The sequence below is a fragment of the Sinocyclocheilus anshuiensis genome, unplaced genomic scaffold (genome assembly GCF_001515605.1).
Source record: "Sinocyclocheilus anshuiensis isolate Anshui unplaced genomic scaffold, SAMN03320099.WGS_v1.1 scaffold392, whole genome shotgun sequence".
Lineage (NCBI taxonomy): Eukaryota > Metazoa > Chordata > Actinopteri > Cypriniformes > Cyprinidae > Sinocyclocheilus > Sinocyclocheilus anshuiensis.
The window spans coordinates 1855910-1879299 of record NW_015557091.1 but is presented as its reverse complement, the minus strand read 5'-3'; the positions used below and the strand labels follow the sequence as shown (position 1 = coordinate 1879299).

At 34.6% G+C, this 23390-nt stretch overlaps 1 protein-coding gene across 1 annotated transcript in view; it reads left to right on the top strand.

The window, feature by feature from the left end:
- The first annotated feature begins 8031 nt into the window (after positions 1-8031).
- LOC107677136 (suppression of tumorigenicity 18 protein-like) overlaps positions 8032-23390 on the top strand; it is a 30927-nt gene continuing 15568 nt past the window's right edge. Inside the window, exons 1-8 of the mRNA XM_016471923.1 lie at positions 8032-8128; positions 8228-8258; positions 11145-11338; positions 15648-16352; positions 18092-18226; positions 20064-20154; positions 22470-22562; positions 22815-23014. Of these exons, the coding sequence (XP_016327409.1) occupies positions 8032-8128; positions 8228-8258; positions 11145-11338; positions 15648-16352; positions 18092-18226; positions 20064-20154; positions 22470-22562; positions 22815-23014 (1546 nt within the window). The remainder of the gene's footprint in view (positions 8129-8227; positions 8259-11144; positions 11339-15647; positions 16353-18091; positions 18227-20063; positions 20155-22469; positions 22563-22814; positions 23015-23390) is intronic.

Sequence of the window (23390 nt, the reverse complement as noted above, 5' to 3'; positions counted from 1 at the left end):
CGGGTGACCTTGCAGTGAGACCCTGTGTCTTCATAACTCTCTATGCGCGATACGAGCACAGACAGGTGATGTGGAGAGAGAGAGAGGAGAAGAAAACGGGGAAAGGTGATTGGAAGGAGAGAGAGAGAGAGGGAGAGAAGGAGGGAGGGAGGGAGGTGTCTGGGTGGAGATAGAGCTGGAGGTCTTTATTTATTCATTGTTTAGTGCCACATAGTGCTTATTCCGTAATTACACTGAAAGTACAATCTAATCATAACAGTCATTCAGGAAGGACAAGGGCACTGAGTGCACTTCGAATGTTTGCCACGCTTATTCTTTCAGATGTTTTACACTCTATCGTTTTAAAAAGTCTAGATACAAAGACAACTCTTAATGCAAGCGAAAGAGGACTTTTAATAAAAAAAAAAGAAAAAGGCATGCATGTTTAATAAAAAATTCACCTGAAACGTTTAAAGGCATATTCTGGATTATGCAATTTATTTCTGAATTAAATACACATTAAATACAAGAAGAAAAAAGTCTATAGGGCAGCTGTTAGAAGTCAGGGTTATTATACTAAGCTTAAAAAAATTGTTACTTGAAATAAAATAAATTATTTGAAACCATATGAAATATAAAAATGTAACTTATTTCATTTTAGCTTCTTGCAAAGGAAACATTTCTCATTTTCATTTAGTTTAACTTTATACTAAAATAACTTACAATGAAATAAATAGTAATAAAAGCTATATAGACAAACTTAAACTAATAAACTGATCAAAATAACAAAAACACTTAACAAAATTGCTAAAATTTGAACTTAAAATGAGAAAACCGAAAATTAAAAAAATGTCAAACGAATTCAAATATTAAATCAAAAATATTATAGTACCTTAATGATACTAATATGAGACTTTTTTATTTTTAATGTATATATTTATATTTTTGTTTTATTTTTAACCATCAGTTTCTAACATTTAACCACAGAATTAGTTTTTTACTGCAGAATTTGTTAATGAATTCAAATAGTTAATATAATTAATATAATCAAATACTTAAAATAAATTTCATTCTTGATAAAATGTTCAAACTCAATTTGTATTTGAGTTTGTACTCTTGCCCCATAGACTTCAATTGTAAGTACATGACTGTCAATGCATGTATTGTTTGTTTCTTTCTAAAAATGATCTTCTAATCAACAGGATACCACAAATATTGTCTCCAAACTTGTAATTTAACCCATTTCTCTGCGTGCCGTTATAAAGATGAAGATGATTTGAGGTTTGATTACTAGCAGTCGTCCCTTGAGCAGTTAAATCAGATGAGCGATTGTGATGCTGATAACAAACGTAATTACCATATGCATTGTGCACTTGTCTGTTTGTTTGTCTTTTTTTCGGTGATGTTAGCATTCATGTGTTAAAGAGTAGAAATGCTCTGTCGTAATCATAGCTTGTGTGCGTTTTTGTTTTGACCACAAAATGTCACTCATTTTTTTTTCTACTAAGAAATTGTGCATGTTAACACTAATCTTCTTTGTATGTATGTTTTTAAGGGTCGCCGTGTCGTTTATTTGAAACGAATCATTGATGCTCAGAGGCTGTAAAGTGCAACTCTCTCGTTCGGCTCAGACGGGGCTTTGAGAAAAAGAGCAGATGGGTTAGGGCAAAGTGCACTGGCTGCTTACACACACGCAGACACGCGCACGCCAAATCAGGAAGCGTTATCTCCTTGGAGACCGCGAGGCCATGCACATTAGCGGCCCGGCCCTCAGAGGGACGCTGCCTGCGTGCAGAAGGGGCCGAGAGAAACCCCCTTATAATGATTCAGCAGATGACGGGCCGTTCAAGGAGTGGGCCATCTTTCTTCTTATGCTAATGAGTGGGCCCCTCCTCGTCCCCAGGCCCCGTGTGGCGGTGGGGGGGTGCAAAAGATGCTGGGAGTTTTTAGCCATAATTAACACAAAGCTCTCTCTTTCTCTCTCTCAAAGCCAACAGGCATGAATGGCTCACCAATAGCGGAGCTCAGGCGTTGTGTGGCGCAGCGTTTAAATTGTCCCGATGCGTGCACAAAACTCTTCCCGGATTAACCATATTAATTACACACAAGCTATTTGATTTCTGTCAAGCAATCAATTTGCATCTTGTTAAGAAAGCCACATGAGGTCTTGTCTGTTAATTCGCTCCCAGGTTTCTCAACGGCACGGTTTGAAACGTTCACGGTTAGTGTTTCTATCCGAACAACTCCTACATGTAGTCTTCCAAGCGGAAGTGAATTAAAAAACGAACTGTGGGTCTTTTAAACAGAATGAACTGTAACCTAAAAATATCGAAAGCAACTAAAGCAACCTGACTATATTGAGTGGTTTTTATTTTTATAGTGAGTCAAATCAGGTAGAAATAGCATTTTAGAGTAAAAACAGTATGTTTTAATGCTTTACAGTGTGTTATTAATCATATTATTTAATATAACTAAAGCAACCTGAGTGCAATAAGTTATAGTAATTTTTTTTTTTAGATAGACATCTATTTTTAGACTAAAAAATGCACATTTTCATGTTTTACAGTGTGTTATTAATCATATTGTTTAATATGACTAAAGCAACCTGTGTGCATTGAGTTACAGTGATTTTTAACAGGTAAAAATCACCTTTTAGACTAAAAACAGTATGTTTTACTGTGTGTCTTTAATCATATTATTTAATTTGACTAAAGCTACCTGAGTGTATTGTGCTAGTGATTTTTAAACATGTAGAAATAACTTTTTATAGTAAAAATGGCATGTTTTACTGTTTTACGGTGTGTTACTCATATTATTTAATATGACTAAAGCAACCTGCATGCATTGAGTTATAGTGATTTTTAACAGGTAGAAATTGCTTTTAGAGTTGAAACGGCATGTTTTTACAGTGTATCATTAATCATATTATTTAAGATGACTAAAGCAACCTGACTGCGTTGATTTTTAACAAGTACAAATAGCTTTTTATAGTAAAAAATGCACATTTGAATGTTTACAGTGTGTCATTAATCAGAAATGTCCATATAACCACTGTTTTTGTGAACATGTTTTGACTTAAGGACACATTTGTGATGTAAAAATTTCACACTAGCGATTCAAAAGTAGTCTGTAAACACCTCAAGCGTAATTCAAGTTGTCACTGCCATCTTTTGTCATTTTATGTCCTCAGAGCATGAATGTCACACTCACATCTTAGAACAGCTGAAGAAACGTGTGTGCAGTAACCGGAGCGGCCCGTGGGGACCTCGCAGAACATCTTAATCATTACAGGCCAAACAAACTAAGGTAAATTTAGTTATTGTTTCTGTAGAGTATATATGTTGGCCATTGATTCAGTCAGAGTATCTCACACGTGCATGTGTAATTTAAACATTCTTGTTTTGTATGTTATTATATACATATCATTTTGAGGACTTACAAATTAAATCACCTCTATTTTTCATGTTTGTGTGTATTTATATGCTGCATAATCATTTATGAAAATATAAAAGTATTGCACCAAACAGTTAAACATGTTGGATGCAACATCTGTTGTTTTAAAATTGGCAGTTTTTTAATGCATAAACACGTGTAGTAAATTCATCCAGTAGCCATTCTGAATCCAGAATAATTACATTTAATAGGTTTTATTTGGGATCAGCAAGGCACTGCTGGCAGAGAGAAACCGAGAGAGAGAGAGAGAGGGAGAGTGAGTAGGTGCTGCAGTATTAACAGCTCTTTTTGTCTAAACACACACACATTACTACTTTTGTTTGGTTTCGCTGTTTTTGCATTATTATATTTGCGCTCGCCCCTGTCTCACCCTCTTAAAAGTGAAGGCCTGTCTGGCTGTTCTCTGTGTGCTGGCAGTTTGTTGCTGTAGTTTCTAAGTCAATTAAATATGAAAGCACGCCACACAGTGCATGTAATGGACCTGAGGTGGAAGAGAGCGCTGTACACTCACCCCCCCCCTTCAAATAGTTAGAAATGGCAAATTTTATTTCCATATTTTTAATGTTTATATTTTAATGAATATTAACTACTAATCTGTTTAGCATTACATAAATTTGAGTGATGTAATAAGTGTTTTATATCATTTTATAAATGAATAACCAATTACCTCTGCAACATAATATTTATTATATAATTATATGTTATATATTTATATTTTATATTATATATTTATTGTGATATAATATAATATTATATATAAAATCTAGTTATATGTAGTTTTATATCTAAAACCTTGTGAAGTAAAACAATTTTTTATTTATTATGACCAAATCTGTCTAATACATTAAATATTAAATATTTTTAAGGTTCAAATAAGTAGCTATATCTGATTTTGACATTTTACATTTTACTTTATATAATTATCAAAAGATTGGTATATTCAATATTGAATATACATGTATACATTGTTTTTTTTTTGTATGTTTTTATATTCATATTTTAATTAACATTAACTACTGATCTGTTTAGCATTACATACATTTTAATGATGTAATAAGTGTTTAAAGATGAATAACCAATTACCTCTGCTACATAATATTTATTATAATATAATTATATATTATATATTTATATATAAATGTCTAAAATCTAGTTATATGTAGTTTATATCTATAACCTTGTGAAGTAAAAAAAAAATAATAATATTATTTATTATGACCAAATCAATCTGTTTAATACATTAAATATTAAATATTTTTTAAGGTAGCTACATTTGATTTGGATTTTCTATATTTTATTTTATATAATTATCAAAAGATCAGTATATTCAATATTGAGTGTACATGTGTACACTGTTTTTTTTTTTTTGTATGTTTTTTATATTCATATTTTAATTAACATTTACTACTGATCTGTTTAGCATTATATAAAGTTTAATGATGTAATAAGTGTTTCATAACATTGTAAGGTTGTATAACCCATTACCTCTGCAACACAATATTTTTTTTGCAGTTGTTATGAAACATAATCTCATAACATTCTTTCGAGTGCATTATTAGTTTGTATAAAAATGTAGGGATGCATTATATTTGCCCCGTACAAAGTTCACATAAACAAGGTGAACACATTTCCCATAATGCCTCAGCGACGGCCTTGTGACAGGCTCATTTCCTCACGCGTGGGCACGCCCCCTTTTCCTACGCACATTTGATCTGAAGTGTTAGTTTAACAGTCTCACATCAGATCTGTCAATTTTAATATTAATCCTCTTTAGCTGGAGAGAGGTGCGGTTGCCGCGGCGATGCATTATGCAGAGGCAGTGACTTCATTATGTGGCAATATTCTTTCAAACGAGTTAAGGAGGGCGTCGTGAATGGAAAGAGCGACTAAAGCATGATAGGGGACATCATTATTCAAGTGTTTAGAGCTGCGTACTGTACCTCTCATGAGCGCCTGGCCCTTTAATGTGCTGGTAAAAATTCATGATGGTGTTTTATTGAGTGTTCACCATGGGATTGAGGTGAAGCTGTGAATGAGACATTCTCTCCTACTGACACACATTCCTTCTCTCTCTGTCTGTCTGTATATCTCGTGAGACTAGGTTCACAGTGAGGCTTTGAATATATCTTGTTGTCAGAGCTGTGATTAAACACTGTTTAGCAAAGTGAACCAGCTTTTGTGCCATGCAAATCCAGATATGTGTATTTTCTTACACTGTGCAATTGGTTGCTAATTTTGCCCCAAGAGGAAGTATTGTGCATCCTAAACATGCCTTATGAAATATATAACAAATCATTCCTGTCAGAGAGTTTTAATTTTACCTTACCTTTTATTTTAGTCTGCAAGACTGTGAAAATGTATAGAGCCCCTGAAGGGACATGGTGCTGGGAGGAAAGATTATATTTCAACGCTTTTGTATTTGCTTGCAAACCTTTTGCTTTCTCTTGCAAATATATTGCATTCCTTTGAGAAACTTTGCATTCACTTGCAAAACTTTTGGGGAAACTTTTCGGGGGAACACACCACTTTTGAGAGAGAACGCAAATGTTTTGCCAGAGAATGCAAAGTTTCTTTGGGGAGCGCAAACATTTTGTGAAAAAAAGCAAATGTTTCATGAGAGAACAAATGTTTTGCGTGATAATGTAAAGTTTCTTGGGAGAACACAAAAATTTGGCTAGAAAACAATTGTTTTGTGAGAAAGCGCAAATGTTTTGCAAAAAATTGCAAATGTTTCACGAGAGAACGCAAAGTTTCTTAAGAAACACAAATTTTGTGAGAAAAAGCAAATGTTTCATGAGAGAACACAAATGTTTTGCGAGAGAATGTAAAGTTTCTTGGGGGAACGCAAAAATTTGGCTAAAAAAAACAATTGTTTTGTGAGAGAGCGCAAATGTTTTGCAAAAGTTCGCAAATGTTTCACGAGAGAACGCAAAGTTTCTTAGGAAATGTAAAAATTTGGCTAGAAAATGCAAATGTTGCGTTAGAGAATGGAAATGTTTTGTAAAAGATCCCAAATGTTTTACGGGAGAATGCAAAGTTTCTTAGGGAATGCAAAAATTTGGCTAGAAAAAACAATTGTTTTGTGAGAGAGCACAAATGTTTTGTAAAAGTTCGCAAATGTTTCACGAGAGAACGCAAAGTTTCTTAAGAAATGCAAAAATTTGGCTAGAAAACACAATTGTTTTGTGAGAGAGCGCAAATGTTTCGCAAAAGATCGCAAATGTTTCACGAGAGAACGCAAAGTTTCTTAGGGACCACAAAAATTTGGCTAGAAAATACAATTGTGTTAGAGAATGGAAATGTTTTGCAAAAGATCCCAAATGTTTTATGGGAGAATGCAAAGTTTCTTTGTTTGAATGCAAACATTTGGTGAGAAAAAGCAAATGTTTCATGAGAGAACACAAATATTTTGCCAGAGAATGTAAAGTTTCTTGGGGGAACGCAAAAATTTGGCTAAAAAAAACAATTGTTTTGTGAGAGAGCGCAAATGTTTTGCAAAAGATTGCAAATGTTTCACGAGAGAACGCAAAGTTTCTTAGGGAATGCAAAAATTTTGTGAGAAAAAGCAAATGTTTCATGAGAAAACACAAATGTTTTGCGAGAGAATGTAAAGTTTCTTGGGAGAACGCAATTTGTGAGAGAGCGCAAATGTTTTGCAAAAGATTGCAAATGTTTCACGAGAGAACGCAAAGTTTCTTAGGGAATGCAAACTAGGCTAGAAAATGCAAATGTTGCGTTAAAGAAATGTTTTGCGAGAGAATGTAAAGTTTCTTGGGGGAACGCAAAAAATTGGCTAGAAAATGTAAATGTTTTGCGAAAGATCACAAATGTTTTACAAGAGAACGCAAATATTATATGAGAGAATGCAGTTTTGCGAGCAAATGCAAAATCATTGAACTATAAATCAATCCGTCTATTTTCAATCCATCTCGTATTTTTTTCACCACGTCCATGAAAATGTAACCTAAAAAAGTGCATCTTGTTATAACATTTAAATTACCTGTTTTTATTCGGCAAAAATATGTAAATTATAAATTACAAATTATATTAATTCAATAAATAAATAGATACAGTACATACATACATTTTATTATAAATATTATACATAAAAAAAGTTATAAGACAGAATCAATCTGAATACTTTGTGTTGCACCAACAAAAGTCATATAATAAAATATCTCCTTAACGACTGCACTACACATTTTTACGTCTTTGTCCTTTTTCAGTGTTTGGCAGTCGGTCTTCCTAAGAGAGACATTACCCAGAATGCTTGACCTTAAAGGGACAATTCACTCAAAAGTGAAGATTTTGTCATTAGATTTTGCCTTTGTGTTGTTCCAAACCCGCATGACTGCATGTATCTCTCATTGGAGTGATTTATTGAGTTTGCTGGGCTGTTGTTTACCCATCAGCAGTACTCGAAATCTTAGCTAAATCGGGTCAACTGATACTGGATAAGGCCAGATCCTTTCATGCGGTTTAAAACTACCTGAAGCCTTATTTGCATCTCTGTGTTTTGCATGGATTTGCATCTTTTTTGCCACTATCCATAGCTAGACTTTCAGAGCACAAGAAGGAGATTTATTTATGATGTTTTGTATGCCACACGAGCTGTATCCTCAACATAAGCGTCTCTCACCGAGTCAGCAGGAGCCTTCATCATTGTGTCCGTCTGAGTGTGACATTAAAGCGAGAGGTGTGTGAAGGATCACAGGCAGGTGCTGGAGGGGCCGGTCTCTCTGGTGGAAATGTAAACACATGTGTTTACTCTTTCTCTCTCTTTTTCTGTTTGCAGTTCTGCCTGACTGCATTGCTGAGGCACCCAGGTAAGCCAGAGTTCACTACCTGCTTCCGAGTGTCAGTTTATGGCTTTTCTGACGGCTTTTACAGCATGCATGCAGTTGTCAAAAGTTGCATTTAAGACTTCAGTATTTAGACACTTAAGTCTCACTTAAAAATAAATGAATTGCATTGGATGCAAACTATTAAAGTCGTGTTTGTACACAAATCAAGAGCTTTTCTCTTCTAATTTTTGCTCAGTTTCTTTTAATCTGGTGTGCTGGTGGTTTTTTAGTGGCTGAATGAAGTCAGTTAGTTTATCTCATTAACTATGAACATGATTCACTAACATATGAAACAGATTTTAAATCATATGTGAACTATTTTGTTTGAAAAGCGAACTTGTGACTTTCTTTAAAATAAATAAATAAATTCACACTAAAAGTGTTTGGGGTCTGTAAGATTTTTTATGTTTTTGAGTGAAGTAATTCATTTAAAAAATCTACAGTGAAATCACTAATATTGTAAAATATTATCACAATTTAAAATAACTATTTTATATTTGAATATATTTTAAAATATAATTTATTCCTGTGATAAAAAGCATATTTTCAGCATCATTACTCCAGTCTTCAGTGTCACATGATCCTTCAGAAATCATTCTAATATGCTGATTTGCTATTATATATGCTAATATGCAATAGTGCTGCTTAATATTTTTGTGGAAACACAACAGACTTCCATGAATACAAAGTTCAAAAGAACAGCACATATTTGAAATAGAATTTTGTAACATTATAAAAGTTTTTACTGTCACTTTTGATCAATTTAATGTATAAAATACTTTCAAAAATAATAAAAAAAATCATACTGAATATAATATAATATAATATAATATAATATAATATATGCTTATATTTACTTTCTTTTATTTAATAATTTATTGCTATGTTTTCATACAAGTGTGACTTAAGTGTCCAAATACTTTTTGGGGCAACTGTAGTTTTGTTAATCTTTTGCATGCATCTTATTATTAAACAGCGTTAAATTTTATTTATTTTAATTCAGTGCAAGTTGTTTCGTGCACTTCTTTGTGCATTTTGTGTCAAACACTACACTAAACTTTTTCATGATATCGACCTACAGCAAACATTTGATTCTCTGTATCATTGCTTATTATGCAGCGTGATAGCTGATAATAGCAACAGATTTCTCATTGAAAATAATGAGCCAGTTCATGCTTGAGTGTTTTGGACTCTGTGTTCACACATAAGTTCACACATGAGGATCTGCGATTCTGATTTTCTTAGTCACATCTTGCAGGGAATTTCAGATAGTGCCCTTATGAGTTTTGAAACAAACTCACTGCCCCAAAGAGCATGAAATGCATTTCGCCACCCATTTTACTTCCTTGACATATTTTTTTGTGTGAAACAGGATGTTCAGTGAGACAAAATGCTGGGCAAGGCTTGATTTGATCCATCGAGAATTGATTGGATGGTGAAAAGTGGTTTCTTATAAGTGGTCAGAGGAGAGGGATTGAAAAATAAGAAGGCCAAAATGGAAAGGCGGTTCAGAGGTGGAATTATTAGTGATTATATTTTTGTATTTAGACTAATGTGTCCCAACTAATCATTTACAATAAGACCATAAATGTGAATTAAGAAACACCATTATTAATCCAATTCAAATTTGTTCATATTACCATTCAAAAGTTTGGGGTCTGTAATATTTTTAATGTTTTTGAAAAAAGTCTATTCTATGTTAAATTCTTAAAAAATACAGTAACATTGTGAAATATTATTACAATTTAAAATAACTGTTTTCTATTTGAATATATTGTAAAATGTCAATTATTCCTGTGATAAAAAGCTGATTATAAAACGGAGAGTTCCGGTCCTTGATTCTGATTGGCTGAGCCGCGTTCAAAGCTGTTGTAAATTACACTACAAACATACACCTTTGTTTATGTTTGTCTGTTGCTTGGCAACCACTTAGTTGCAACCACAACTGATTCTGAGGAGCTACATTGTTTGGTGGAAGAATACTGTATTTATTAATATCATTACACTTTGTTTGCTCTGTTTTATTTTGTGAAACCTTACTACGTATATGCAATAACCGTTTTATAAAAGCAATAAGCCCCGTGAAGCCGTGGTTTACAGTTAATTTATAACAGCTATAATTCGCTTCGCGTTGTGCCTAACAATGCCCCTTAGCTGTTATAAATTCACTGTAAACCACGGCTTCTTGGGGCTTAATGCTTTTATTTTCATCATCATTACTCCAGTTTTCAGTGTCACATGATCCTTCAGAAATCAGTCTAATATGCTGATTTTCTGCTCAAGAAACATTTTTTATTATTATTAATGTTGAAAACAGTTGTGCTGCTTAATATTTTTGTGGAAACCATAATGCATTTTTTTTTTCGAAATTCTTTGAATTTTTCAGAATTCTTAGATGAATAGAAAGTTCAAAAGAACAGCACTTACTTGAAACTGAATTTTGTAACATAACTTTTTACTGTCACTTTAATAAATGATACTGATCCTGAACTTTTGAACTGTAGTCGGATAAAAGCATCTTTTTGCACATTTTATGAATGTGCTGCATTTGTAGTCCCACAAAGAACCAAAACACTGATCTGAGGAACAGATTTTTTACTCTTTAAAGCATCATATAGCAACTCAAGGACCTTATAACAAGAGTTTTCTTTGCTAAAGAACCGTTGAAGAGTTGTAAGAGTCCATATTGGCACAACCTTCAAGACTTCCAAGTGTCTAAACAAAGCTTTGACCTCTGAAAGAATCAAAACCTGCACTCCACCACCTCACGGGTCAGATTCATTATATCTTTGTACCTCAACCAATCACATACTCAGTTGATTTGTGACACGACGCATCCATTAAATGACCCTTGTATTCTGCTTTCAGCTTGCATCTCGGAGCGGGTAAAAAGCGGGCGTCCGCAGAAGGGGCCCGCGGGGTGCCAGTCAACAAGAGGAAATCACTCCTGATGAAGCCCCGCCACTACAGTCCCAGTCCCTGCCCCAGCGAGGGGGACGGTGAGGAAGACCTGGCAAGCGCTCAGGACAAAGACGCGCCCAGGAACACTGACACTCCAGCAGGTAGACAGATGTCCTGTTCTTTTGTCTGTTTTGATGAACAATTGACGCTGAATTTTAAACTACCATCTGTTGCATTCATATATTTGTTTCCCTCCTCCTCCTCCTCCTCCTCCTCCTTCGTCTCCTCTCCCCCTCCCTCACCGCATCCATCTATTCGTCCATCACGTTCATCTATCACGCCGTCCCGGGGAAGTTCGCGACAGTTGATTCCCGGATGTTTTTTCATGCATCCGATGTCCAGATTAAGGAGATTTCCTCCGCTCGACTTCTTTGAAACCTGGATTAAAAACTCGGCGGCGTTAAAGTAGCTGCCGCCTGGTTGATTGTGCAGCCTGGAAAAGTGTTTTTTTTATAAGCAAGTGTGGTTGCTTGCATAATGATGCAAATAGGGTAACTGAGAATAGAATGCACCAAATTATATTGTGCCTCGTTGACAAAAGAGTGTGATCATACACTCCAACGACAAAACATATTTGGCAACGAAGGCACGGAAACGTTAAAGTCGGTATTACATTTTAAAACAGTCTCCTTTCTAGAAACAAAATGCTGCCATTTCCTAATGAATCAAATTATGAGCATGTTGGCAACAATATCCATGCTTTACATGTGTACCTCCACACCCCTATAATCTGCACTTATTTGGTATATTTTTAACGATGTTACCAAGCAACAAACGTAATTGTCCCTTTCGAAAGCTTTTGTTAGACCATCGAACGCAGCCCAAATATACATAATTAGGCATAATGTGTGCGGCTCATTATTGGACACATGTGGGTTGTTAAATGGACAACAAAATAGCTCAATAAATTGAACAGCATCATTGGAAATGGAATTTATTTGTTTCTCTGATTTCATATTATCCACAATAATCATAACCTTCCCCCCCCCCTTCGAAATTGTTGTATTATTTTCTGAAGTTGCAGTAGAAAAAAAATCTCATTTGTCATATTTCCCTGCTGTCTTGCAACATGTTTGCTTTGCGTTTTGCCAAAGTGCACTACTGAAGAAGTGCTGGTGGAAAAGAAAACAATTCAAAGACATAATGCGCGGGGTGTGACTGGGAGTGGATGGCGACTGGGACCGTAGTGAAATTAATGGATCTGTAGGGGGAAGAGAGGGGTATGTGAATTTCATGAGAAAAAAGGGAAATGGAAAGGAAGGGGAGAAATTAAAGGGGTGTAAGGCTTCCATTTGGTGCTGTTATGTATGTGTGTGTGTGTGACTCCAGCCAAGCTTCTGGTCTCCATACACACAATGGTAATGGTTATTCTGGAGTATAAACCATTCACCTGTTCCAAAACACAAACCACTCTCTGCATCCAAGCATTTTTCGCCCTTGTTCGCTCCAGTCTTTTTTTTTTTTTGTTCACTGTTCTGTATTTTTTTTTGTTTTTTTGGTCAGGGCTGTATCTCCATCTGGATGGCAGAGAGCTCCTAATCATCTGCTCTGTTAATTGTGTCTTAGCATAACTGGCGAACTTTTCATCTGTGCTGGACCGCTTTGGGTTTTCACACCTCAAACTGCTGACAAAAGCGACAAAATCAGGAAAATCGGATGCTTTTAAGTGCATTCGCTGTGGAATTCTTTTCGGTTTAGGCTCCAGATGCTTTCTGTTCCTGCTTGATTCTTGAGATCAGAAATTGAAAATATTAACGTTTAAAGTTAAATCGGTTCAGTATGTTCATGTTTTGGTGCCACCTCTTACTACTTCCAAATTTTTACAAAAAAAAAAAAAAAAATCCTTCCCTATCACTCTGTACAGGTCAATACTGTCAGATACAAACAAAATAAGTACTGTCATTTTGGATATTTATAATAAATGGAGCATTCAACTATGATTAAGAGTATATTGAGACTACAGGATAGTTTCAAACTGATTTTCAGCTCTGTCTTTTGAAATGTCAGCAGCATCTCATGGAAAATCTGATGGGACGTGTTGACAAAATAATCACATTTAGTCAGATGTTTTGTAGCTATTTTGTTTTTCTGGAGTTGCTATAATAGCATATGGAAAAATAAATCATTCAGGATGAAGACTAGCCTGATTTTATTCATATTTTCATAAACAATTTAAAAGCTGTGTGGACAATAAGCTGTATTTTAAATGGTAAAAAAATATAAAAATCTTGCGTAGTATTTTTGTCTTGTTTTCCAGTACAAATATCTAAAAATACTTAAAGATATATTGACTTGAGAAGGAAAATTACTTAAGATATTAAGTCTTGTTTTCTGAAAAAATTATCAAGTTTATGCTTAAATAAATCTATCAATAGGGTAATAAAAAACTAAACGTAATTCAAAGGGAAACAAGATTATTTTTCTTTATTTTTAGCAGATATTTGTTTCTATTTTAAACATTAACTCACTTAATTTTGATACATTTTTCAGAAAACAATACTTAATATCCTAAGTCATTTTGCTTCTAAGTAAGTAAATGGATCTTGATTTAAGAATGTTAAAATATTTGTACTGAAAAACAAGACGAAAAAATATTTTTTTTGCAGTGTATGTGTATTTTTTAATAAATATACATTTCGTAAACATACATATTTACATGTCGGTTATATATTTTTTTATTTATATGATAAGTACTGAGTTGGTTTGGTGACTTATATTTTCATATAACTAAGATGAAATGGATCATTTATGTGAAGAACATTTATTGAACACTGATTAATATCAATGTTGACTTAAAAGTGTGGGACACGTTTCATCTCTCAAGAATCAGTGCTGTAACATTCGACACGCATACAATTGGATGCAATTCCAAAAATAAAAACGGACGAGATTAACCACCCTTTCCTCAACCAGCATGCATAAAAACTATAATTATCTGCACAAACACAATCAAAATTTAGGTTGTGCGCTAGCATTATGCCTTCGCATTCGTACAGCGCCAAAGGAGACCTCTGCGACATTATGCCGGAGTTTGGCATGGTATGAACGAATCGGCAAGCACACTCTAACCCCTCAAAGCCTGGTTTCCATTTTTGGCAAGAGCTCTCTATCCCCCATTTAGGGATGTTTTTGGGGGGATTAAAAGCAGGACTACTTTATATGCTCTTTAAGACAAGCAACTGTTTGTTAAGGCAGTATGATCCCATTAGAAGCCCCTGAAACCGTATGTGGTGGCAGCCAAAATGCTCTAATATCTAATCAACTCAGTTTGGAGGGTGGCATAAGGCTCTCTAAGAGGATAGATGTATCTCGAGCTTACGCTGTATTTTGAACTTTAAACCCTAGTACCCAAAGAGCTTTAACCCCGGCGGGTAAGTTTCAGAGAGATCAGTAGTGGATTGTAAATCAATCCAGCTGATAGATTCTTTTGTTAAACATTGACTCGATTACTTAATATAATCGGGTCTGTAGCGATTCCAATGAGTCCTTTAAAGGTGATTTTAATGGATAAAAGGTCTGAGATTTGTCAAAAAAGGAATTATTCACCCTATAAACCCTAGTCAAATAAGCTTTATGGATTTATCAGAAGTGGTACAGTAGTATAGCAAATCGTGCTTCTTTCTGAATAGCGTTTACAGCTTTATATCATATGTACTCTTATCCATTGTGGATGTGGAAAAAAATTTTTTCAGTACATGTATCATTTTTAGCAAATTGCACTTAAAAACAATACAGTTATATAAATCGAACAGATGGAAGATTAAATTAGAAGGGGGAAATGTTATTTATTTATAACTATATATACATTTTATGCTATTTATTTTTTAAGGTCAAGTTATGTATATATTTCAGTTAATAATCTGAAGTTTGGATGGAGACTAGATGGCGTTTTAAACAAACATATTTTTATGCACTTGGGATACATGTAAAACTCTCACAATGTTTTCTTAACAAAATGCAAAATGTTCTATTTTTTATTTTCAAATTTTCCCATTTGTATCATTTTTAAATATCTATCTTTCTCTTATTTATTAAGGTTTGTCATATTTTGTGCTTCCCTTTACATTTTGTTTTAAGTCATAATGTTTTATTGACAATATTTTTCATTTTGAATTTTCCCATTTATATCATTTTTTCAATTAATTTAATCATTTTATTAATTGAACTCGTTTTTCATTTGACCAAAGAGTCACATTTGAAATGTGATGAAGCCCGTATTTAGTTACTTCTTAGGGTTTATTATTTTGTGTATCCCTTTATGTTTTTCTTAAGTTGTCATGTTTGTCACAACTTGTGATTTTGAAGGCTCTGAAAACCATCTGTTAGTATTTTCCCTCCAAACACAATCATGTAATGAGCTCTTGCTGATGATCCATCAATTTAAGCCCAGTCCGTTCTTCTGTGTCTCAGATGAGGACCTCAACGGTGGTGATGTTCTAGAAGACACTATCTATCACAACACAAAGTCTCACCACTTGTTGTCATGGTCAGAACAAACGAGTAAAGGTTCGCCAAACCTGGCGGCTCAGATATCTGAACACCAGAATGAGCAAGAGGAGGAGGAGGAACACAACCAGGACTTTGAAGACAAAAACCAGGAGGAGATCAGAGCCTGTTATCACCTGTCTCCAGACACAGAGGCAGATGAAGAAGAATGGAGCGCTCCTCCGTCCCTAACGAAGGTCAATGGGATCCATCACAGCCCCAGTCCACCTGCAGACGATACTCTTATGAAGAGACTCCGAATTGGACAGCAGCTGCACGAAGATGCCCTCTCTGCTTACATGAACAGAAACAGTGCAGGGATCTTGATGGAGGAGTATGGCTCTGCAAGAGAGTTCAGCGACAGTGAGGAGGAGCTCCAGACGCCCAGGATGGAGGAGCGAGGAGGTGTTTGGGGCCCAGGTCTGGTGGCCAGACGTCTGGAGCTGGACAGGGCCCGACTAAACCTCAGTCTTCTAGAGCAGGCCATGGTGCTGCAGTCTGAACATAGACAGGTCCTCCACAGTGCCTACAAAGACATGGACCGCTTCCTCCTGGAGCAGATGAACCATGAACGGAGGCAGCAGCGGATGCTGGAGATAGACGCTCGGACCATGTACCACAGCAGCAAAGGTGAGATTCATGACTGATTCGCCAGAGCTTCATCACATTTTCAATGATTTTTAATAGTTTGAATTCTGTAAAAATCCTGGTTCCGCAATGGTTTCATTTACAATTCTTTTAGTACTAAGGGAAATTAATATTTAGGATAAAGAAATGCATTTCCATTGCCAAACGAAGAGATGATTTCAATAATAAATACTTTTAAAACAATTCTTACTAAAAAATTTGACTTTAGAGGTAATAAAAGTCTAAAGTCTAATAAAGGCAATCCAATAACAATACAACAATGCTAAACAATGAAAATTTGGTATTGTTTTGTGTTTATTAACTTAATTGAATTATCTTTAAATACATGTTGTCATATGAACAACCAATCAGTAACTCACAGTTAGTTCCACGTGTTTTCATTCACTAAAAGAACTAGCTTATAAGAGTCATTTGTTTGCTATCTATATATCTATCTATCTATCTATCGTTTTTTTTGCATTAAAATATGAAGTCTGGCCAGTCCAATTTTCAATGATTTTTAATAGTTTGAATTCTGTAAAAATCCTGGTTCCGCAATGGTTTCATTTACAATTCTTTTAGTACTAAGGGAAATTAATATTTAGGATAAAGAAATGCATTTCCATTGCCAAACGAAGAGATGATTTCAATAATAAATACTTTTAAAACAATTCTTACTAAAAAATTTGACTTTAGAGGTAATAAAAGTCTAAAGTCTAATAAAGGCAATCCAATAACAATACAACAATGCTAAACAATGAAAATTTGGTATTGTTTTGTGTTTATTAACTTAATTGAATTATCTTTAAATACATGTTGTCATATGAACAACCAATCAGTAACTCACAGTTAGTTCCACGTGTTTTCATTCACTAAAAGAACTAGCTTATAAGAGTCATTTGTTTGCTATCTATATATCTATCTATCTATCTATCGTTTTTTTTGCATTAAAATATGAAGTCTGGCCAGTCCAAAATATTGAAATTCTGGCAAATGTAACACTTCAGAACTCCTAAAATGAAGGGGCTACAATAAAAATGTAAGTTAAAAATACAAAAAGTTAAAGCTAAAATATTTAAATATAATATTTAAAAATGTTCTTAAAAATGTACGAATCTTGCATTTTCTATCACAGAAATTGTGATAGAAATTCGAAAAAAATAAAAAAGCGTTTTTGCAATAATGTTGCAGTATCGACACATAAAAAGAAAGATACATAGAGAGATTCTAGCTCAGAGGGATAGATAAATAAAATCCTCTTAAGTGCTAAAAACATTTGCCAACAAAATATTTAATAGTAAATAACCAACATGTTTTATAGAGAGAGAAAAATACAAGTACAAGAAGAAAATCTTCTGATGACATCTCTGTAACACGAAACTCTGGATTTTTATCGGTATCAGCCAGATATTTTACCCTGAGCATAAATTAAGTCATAAATCCTAGTAAAGTATCTCTGATGTGAGCTTTAAGCACTTTAATTCTTGCGTTGACTGCTGTTTAATGGGTAATCTCTGAATATAATCTCTCTATGGATCAGCGCTAAGAAACCGGTGCCCTGAGTAAGACCGCAGCCTTAACTAATGTCACGGATGAATACATACATACCCAACATGCTGTTACAGGACGCGCTTCGGCTTACATGGAGAGGAACGTGACAGGATGGGATCAGCTATAACTATACGTTCTTGAAGAGCACTGTTTTTACTGTTTGTGTGTGTGTGTGTGTGTGTGTGTTATAGATTCCCCTCGGACAGAAAAGAAAGACATCAAATGTCCGACCCCGGGCTGTGATGGGATGGGTCATGTGACAGGCCTCTACCCTCATCACCGGAGTCTATCAGGATGTCCCCACAAAGTCAGAGTGCCCCCAGAGAGTGAGTCTGTTCTCGTGTTACGCATCACTTCCTGAGGACATTAGACACATTTCCTCCCTTCACAGCAGTACAATACAAACAGAACAAATACAATTAGTGATAACAACACTGTGATCATTTTCAGCCCATAAATATTCATGCCATACTAATGATCAAGGTTTAGTTGTACAGATACTGAGGGACAAAAGATAACATGGTGATTGCTTAACTGACCAGCCTCCATTATATTCAGCGCATTTCTGCATAGAGACATTACATGACGTGTATTCAATTTAAATGCATGCTACAAGAAATATCTAACAGTTATTTCTGTGATAGAAAATGCAAGATTCGTTCATTTTTAAGAACATTTTTAAATATTATATTTAAATATTTTAGCTTTAACTTTTTGTATTTTTAACTGACATTTTTATTGTAGCCCCTTAATTTTAGGAGTTCTGAAGTGTTACATTTGCCAGAATTTCAATATTTTGGACTGGCCAGACTTCATATTTTAATGCAAAAGGATGGATGGATGGATGGATGGATGGATGGATGGATGGATGGATGTTATAACAAAGTTATAAAAAAAATTAAAAAGTTTATAAAAAGTTTTCACTACTAACTCCAAATTTCACAGAATTTGAGCCAGACTTTATATTTTAATGCAACAGTTATAGCTATAAAAAGTTTTAAAATCCAGGGAAATTCTGCTTTTAAAATAAATCATATTTTCATCTTATTTGGTATTAATGTTTGCAATTTTTGTTTTGAAATTGCAAACATTAATACCCCCCCCCCACCCCAAAAAAAACCATATTTGGTTATGATGTCATTAATGTTATTTTTACGTCATGATATGTGTCTTTATTAGGTGTCATTACCAAACTGGTCACTATTTGACGATTTTAATTCAGAAGCAGTCCATTTCTTTTTATTTTTGTAAGTTTAGAGCTAATTGCCAAACTTTCCTCAAAATAAAAAAAAAATACCATTGTTTATAACTGCAGATGTGATAAAATGATGAAAAGACTGATTACATAAATCATTAAATACGATAAACATAGATTAAACAATTTGAGGTGTAATTTTTCAAGATTTCAATTAGTCAAAAATGCCTCTAATTAAAAAAAATCACAGATGTGAAGCATGTAATATGTCATTTGCATGGATGCATTTCATGTATTTATTCCTTATCTTGAGCTTTCCAGTAGAAACCACGTTTTTTTTTAAGCTGAAAGTTTTTTAAAAAAATGATTTTTTTTTTTTTCAAAACATTTTTTCGGCATCAAAACAAGTGAGGTTTGATTTCCTGTGGTAGGCAAATTAAAAATGCATTCTGGAAACTACTTTTCACTTGCTGTTTTCTCCATTTGAGAGTAGCACAACAAACATTCATCATTAAACAGTGATTTGACAAAAGGAACAGAAAATGTAATTAAGTTTTTTTCCCTTTTTTTCCTCCAATATGAAAGCATGTACTCATAAACCAGCGGCAGCATTCTGCAAATCAAAGGACCCGCGCATGCAGCCTAAATAGACGGGCACATCCTCCAAACTAATTATGAACAGACTGAAAAGTTACTAAGGATAGTACTTCAACAATATGTGCGTCTCTCTTAAATGGTAATCAAAATGCGTTTGTAGTCCTGATGTTTTTGCATGTTCATATTTGAAGGGAGAGACAATTTTAAGTTGCAAAGAATGGCATGGGAAACTTTATTTAGCATGAAAAGTTGAAACAGCTGCAATAGAAGTGAATAACACAAAATGCTGAATTACTGTTTATTTAATGTAACGTCCGTTCTTATTGTACAATTGTTCTTTTGTTAAACATTATTCTGTTGTTTCTTAACAGTCCTCGCCATGCATGAAAACGTCCTCAAGTGTCCGACACCTGGCTGTACAGGAAGAGGTCATGTCAACAGTAACCGTAGCACGCATAGAAGGTCAGAAAACAGCTGGATTATACCAGTGTTATTTTAGGATCATATTATACTAATACTGATATTATTAGAGTTTTTATTAATATTGTAAATTCGTTTTTATTTTTATATTTACGGTTTTAATTTTTATTTAAAGTTTTAGTAATTTTGTTATGTGTTTTTGTCATTTTATTTATTTATTTTTTAAAATATGTCTATATAGTTTTTATGGAAGCCCGTTTTTGCCATGGAATAAAAAAATTAAAAAGGTAATTGCGACTTTTTATCTCACAATTCAGAATTTGTTTCTCACAATTCTGAGGAAAAAAAAATATAAGCTTTGAGTTTATATCTCAGAATTCTGTTTATATCTCACAATTCTGACATTATTGTAAGATAAAAAGTCGCTATTACCTTTTAAAATTTGTTTTTTTTTATTCCATGGCATAAATGAGCTTCCATAGTTTTTATTATTATTATTATTATTATTATTATTATTATTATTATTATTATTATTATCGGTTTTAGTTATTTTAGTACATCAAGTTACACTAAATGAAAATGAGAAATGTAGCCTTGGCTGAACTAGCTGAACTAAATATTTTATTTCAAGTAACAAAAGCTTTTTTATGGTTTTACTCAACATTAAATTATACTCAAATTACACTATTAATTTCTTTACAATCCTCCTTGCTCGTTGTAAGCAGATTTGCATAGATATTTAGCAGCGGAGATGTGAAATTGGGGAAAATGCAATGATGAGGGGTTTAATAATAACATTAGCAGTTGACAACATTCGCAATTTGACCCAAAGAAAAAGCAGTGTTACTCTATTTTGCACTGTTGTGTTACCCCTCTCTCCCGGGTCCTCACTAACATTAACACAGATTAATAAATGTATTGTTCCATGTTCGTTTGTATACCGGGCGCAAGGTTTATGCGCACAGTCCAAGTCTTCTTCTCCGTTTTAGTGTATCTCTGTGGCAGAATTACAGCGCCACATGCTGGTCTGGCATGTATACTACATCGTTTTGTGTCGGTTTCGTGGTTTCGTGTGGATGCAGATATTTCTTGAGACGAGGTGAAAAAAAAGATCGGATAGGGAAAGCTCTGGCTTCATGTGGATGTAGCCTAAATCTGCCTGTGGGTCAGTTAAAGATGTGTACTAACAGTTCTGCGATCTCTGCTCTCTCTTCTGCTCTTTCTAGTTCACCCTCCAGAATCACCAGCTTCCGAGCGACCTGCAAAAACACACACGATATTCACAGATCCAGACTCAAACCACAGAGTAAACCCTATTAAAAGTGTGTGTGTCTGACCTCTTCATATTTGCGGTCGGCCTCCTCAGCGATGTGTTTGGCTTCTTTGAGCTGTATTTCCTGAATTTCCATTTTCTCCTCATCTTTCATTGCACGATTCTCAATCACCTTTATGCCTCTGGATACAAAACACAGTTGAATATTGAGTCATTTTCATTGGTTGCTTATTTTTTTAAAATACGTCTATATAGTTTTAATTAATTTTTATCTCAGTTTTAGTTTTAGTTATTTTAGTACATCAAGTTACACTAAATGAAAATGAGAAATGTAGCCTTGGCTGAACTAGCTGAACTAAATATTTTATTTCAAGTAACAAAAGCTTTTTTATGGTTTTACTCAACATTAAATTATACTCAAATTACACTATTAATTTCTTTACAATCCTCCTTGCTCGTTGTAAGCAGATTTGCATAGATATTTAGCAGCGGAGATGTGAAATTGGGGAAAATGCAATGATGAGGGGTTTAATAATAACATTAGCAGTTGACAACATTCGCAATTTGACCCAAAGAAAAAGCAGTGTTACTCTATTTTGCACTGTTGTGTTACCCCTCTCTCCCGGGTCCTCACCGCCACACCTCGTTCTTGTTCCGAGTGGGTCTCGAACCCGGGTCTCCGGCATGGGAGGCGGACGCACTAACAAGGAGGCTAAAGACTGCAGCCTCTAGTGTCAGTCGCTAGTGCGTCTCTTGAGATCAGGGGAGTGAGGTTTACCTGCACAGCACTTACTCGCTGGCCTCCGTTACAGTTGCACTGATATAAACCACCTCAAAGCACCAGACATGTTAATTTGCCCAAAAAAAGAGATGCTCTTACAATGAAACTTGGATATTTGCTTAAAAAGAATCATGAAGTTTCACTTTATCAGGAAAAATCCAATGACACTTAACTAGTCTATAAAACACTGTGATGTTTATTGCATAGGAACTATTGGATTCTTTTTAATTGTGCACCCGAATTCAATTAAAATAAAGTTAACAACCCAGAGGAGACTAACTTCTGATGTCTGTTTTCACACAGTCTTTCAGGCTGCCCGATAGCTGCTGCAGAGAAGATCTCCAAACCGCAGGAGGATCCAGCAAAGTGCAGACAGATGGCAGAGAGGATGACGAGGTAAGAAACCTTCATCTAGAAGCAGCATTGTCTTATGGAGCTCTGGATTCCTTTACAATCAAGCAGGTTGAAAATAAGTTCATCTTTTGGAGCTTTACATTATATAAATAAATAAATAAATTTGGTTGGGAATGGTTTATTAAAGATGTAGTGTGTATTTTCTTATGCTAAAGAATAAGAAGCAATAGAAACGTGTTTTAAAAACATTAATGCAATTCTGAAGTCTTGATGTTTTCCTTCTCTTCTATTCAGACCTTTAGGAAACATGAAGAAATTTGACTTCACGTACAGATTTGCACATCCTATGGCAGCGTTGCAGGCCAGCATGGCCAAAGACATGGACAAGTACACTAAAGGCCATTTCGACTACGCCAGTTTTGACGCCCAGGTCTTTGGCAAGCAGGCTCAGATGGCATCCGACCAGAGTCACGAATCTGCACACTTTCCTGACTGTGAGTGTCTATTTAGTCTCAAATCAAAGGTTACCCAGCATGCACTGACATTACTATTTTAAAAAAGCTGTTGTTTTCAGTGTCATCATGTGTGACTTAGAGCTGTACATGTACATTCACTTGTTTGCGCCATATACAAGCACCCTGATTTAGGCTGATAATCAACCACCTAGAATGCCCTAGCAACCACATAGCAACACTGAAAACACTCAGAACATCTTAGCAACTGCATAGCAACACCCTGGCCTCATGTCAGTAACTTTGCACACGAAAACACCATTCACATTTTCTTTAGAAAATGTAAAAGTGTTTTCTATTTAAAATGTGTATATATATATATATATATATATATATATATATATATATATACAGTGGG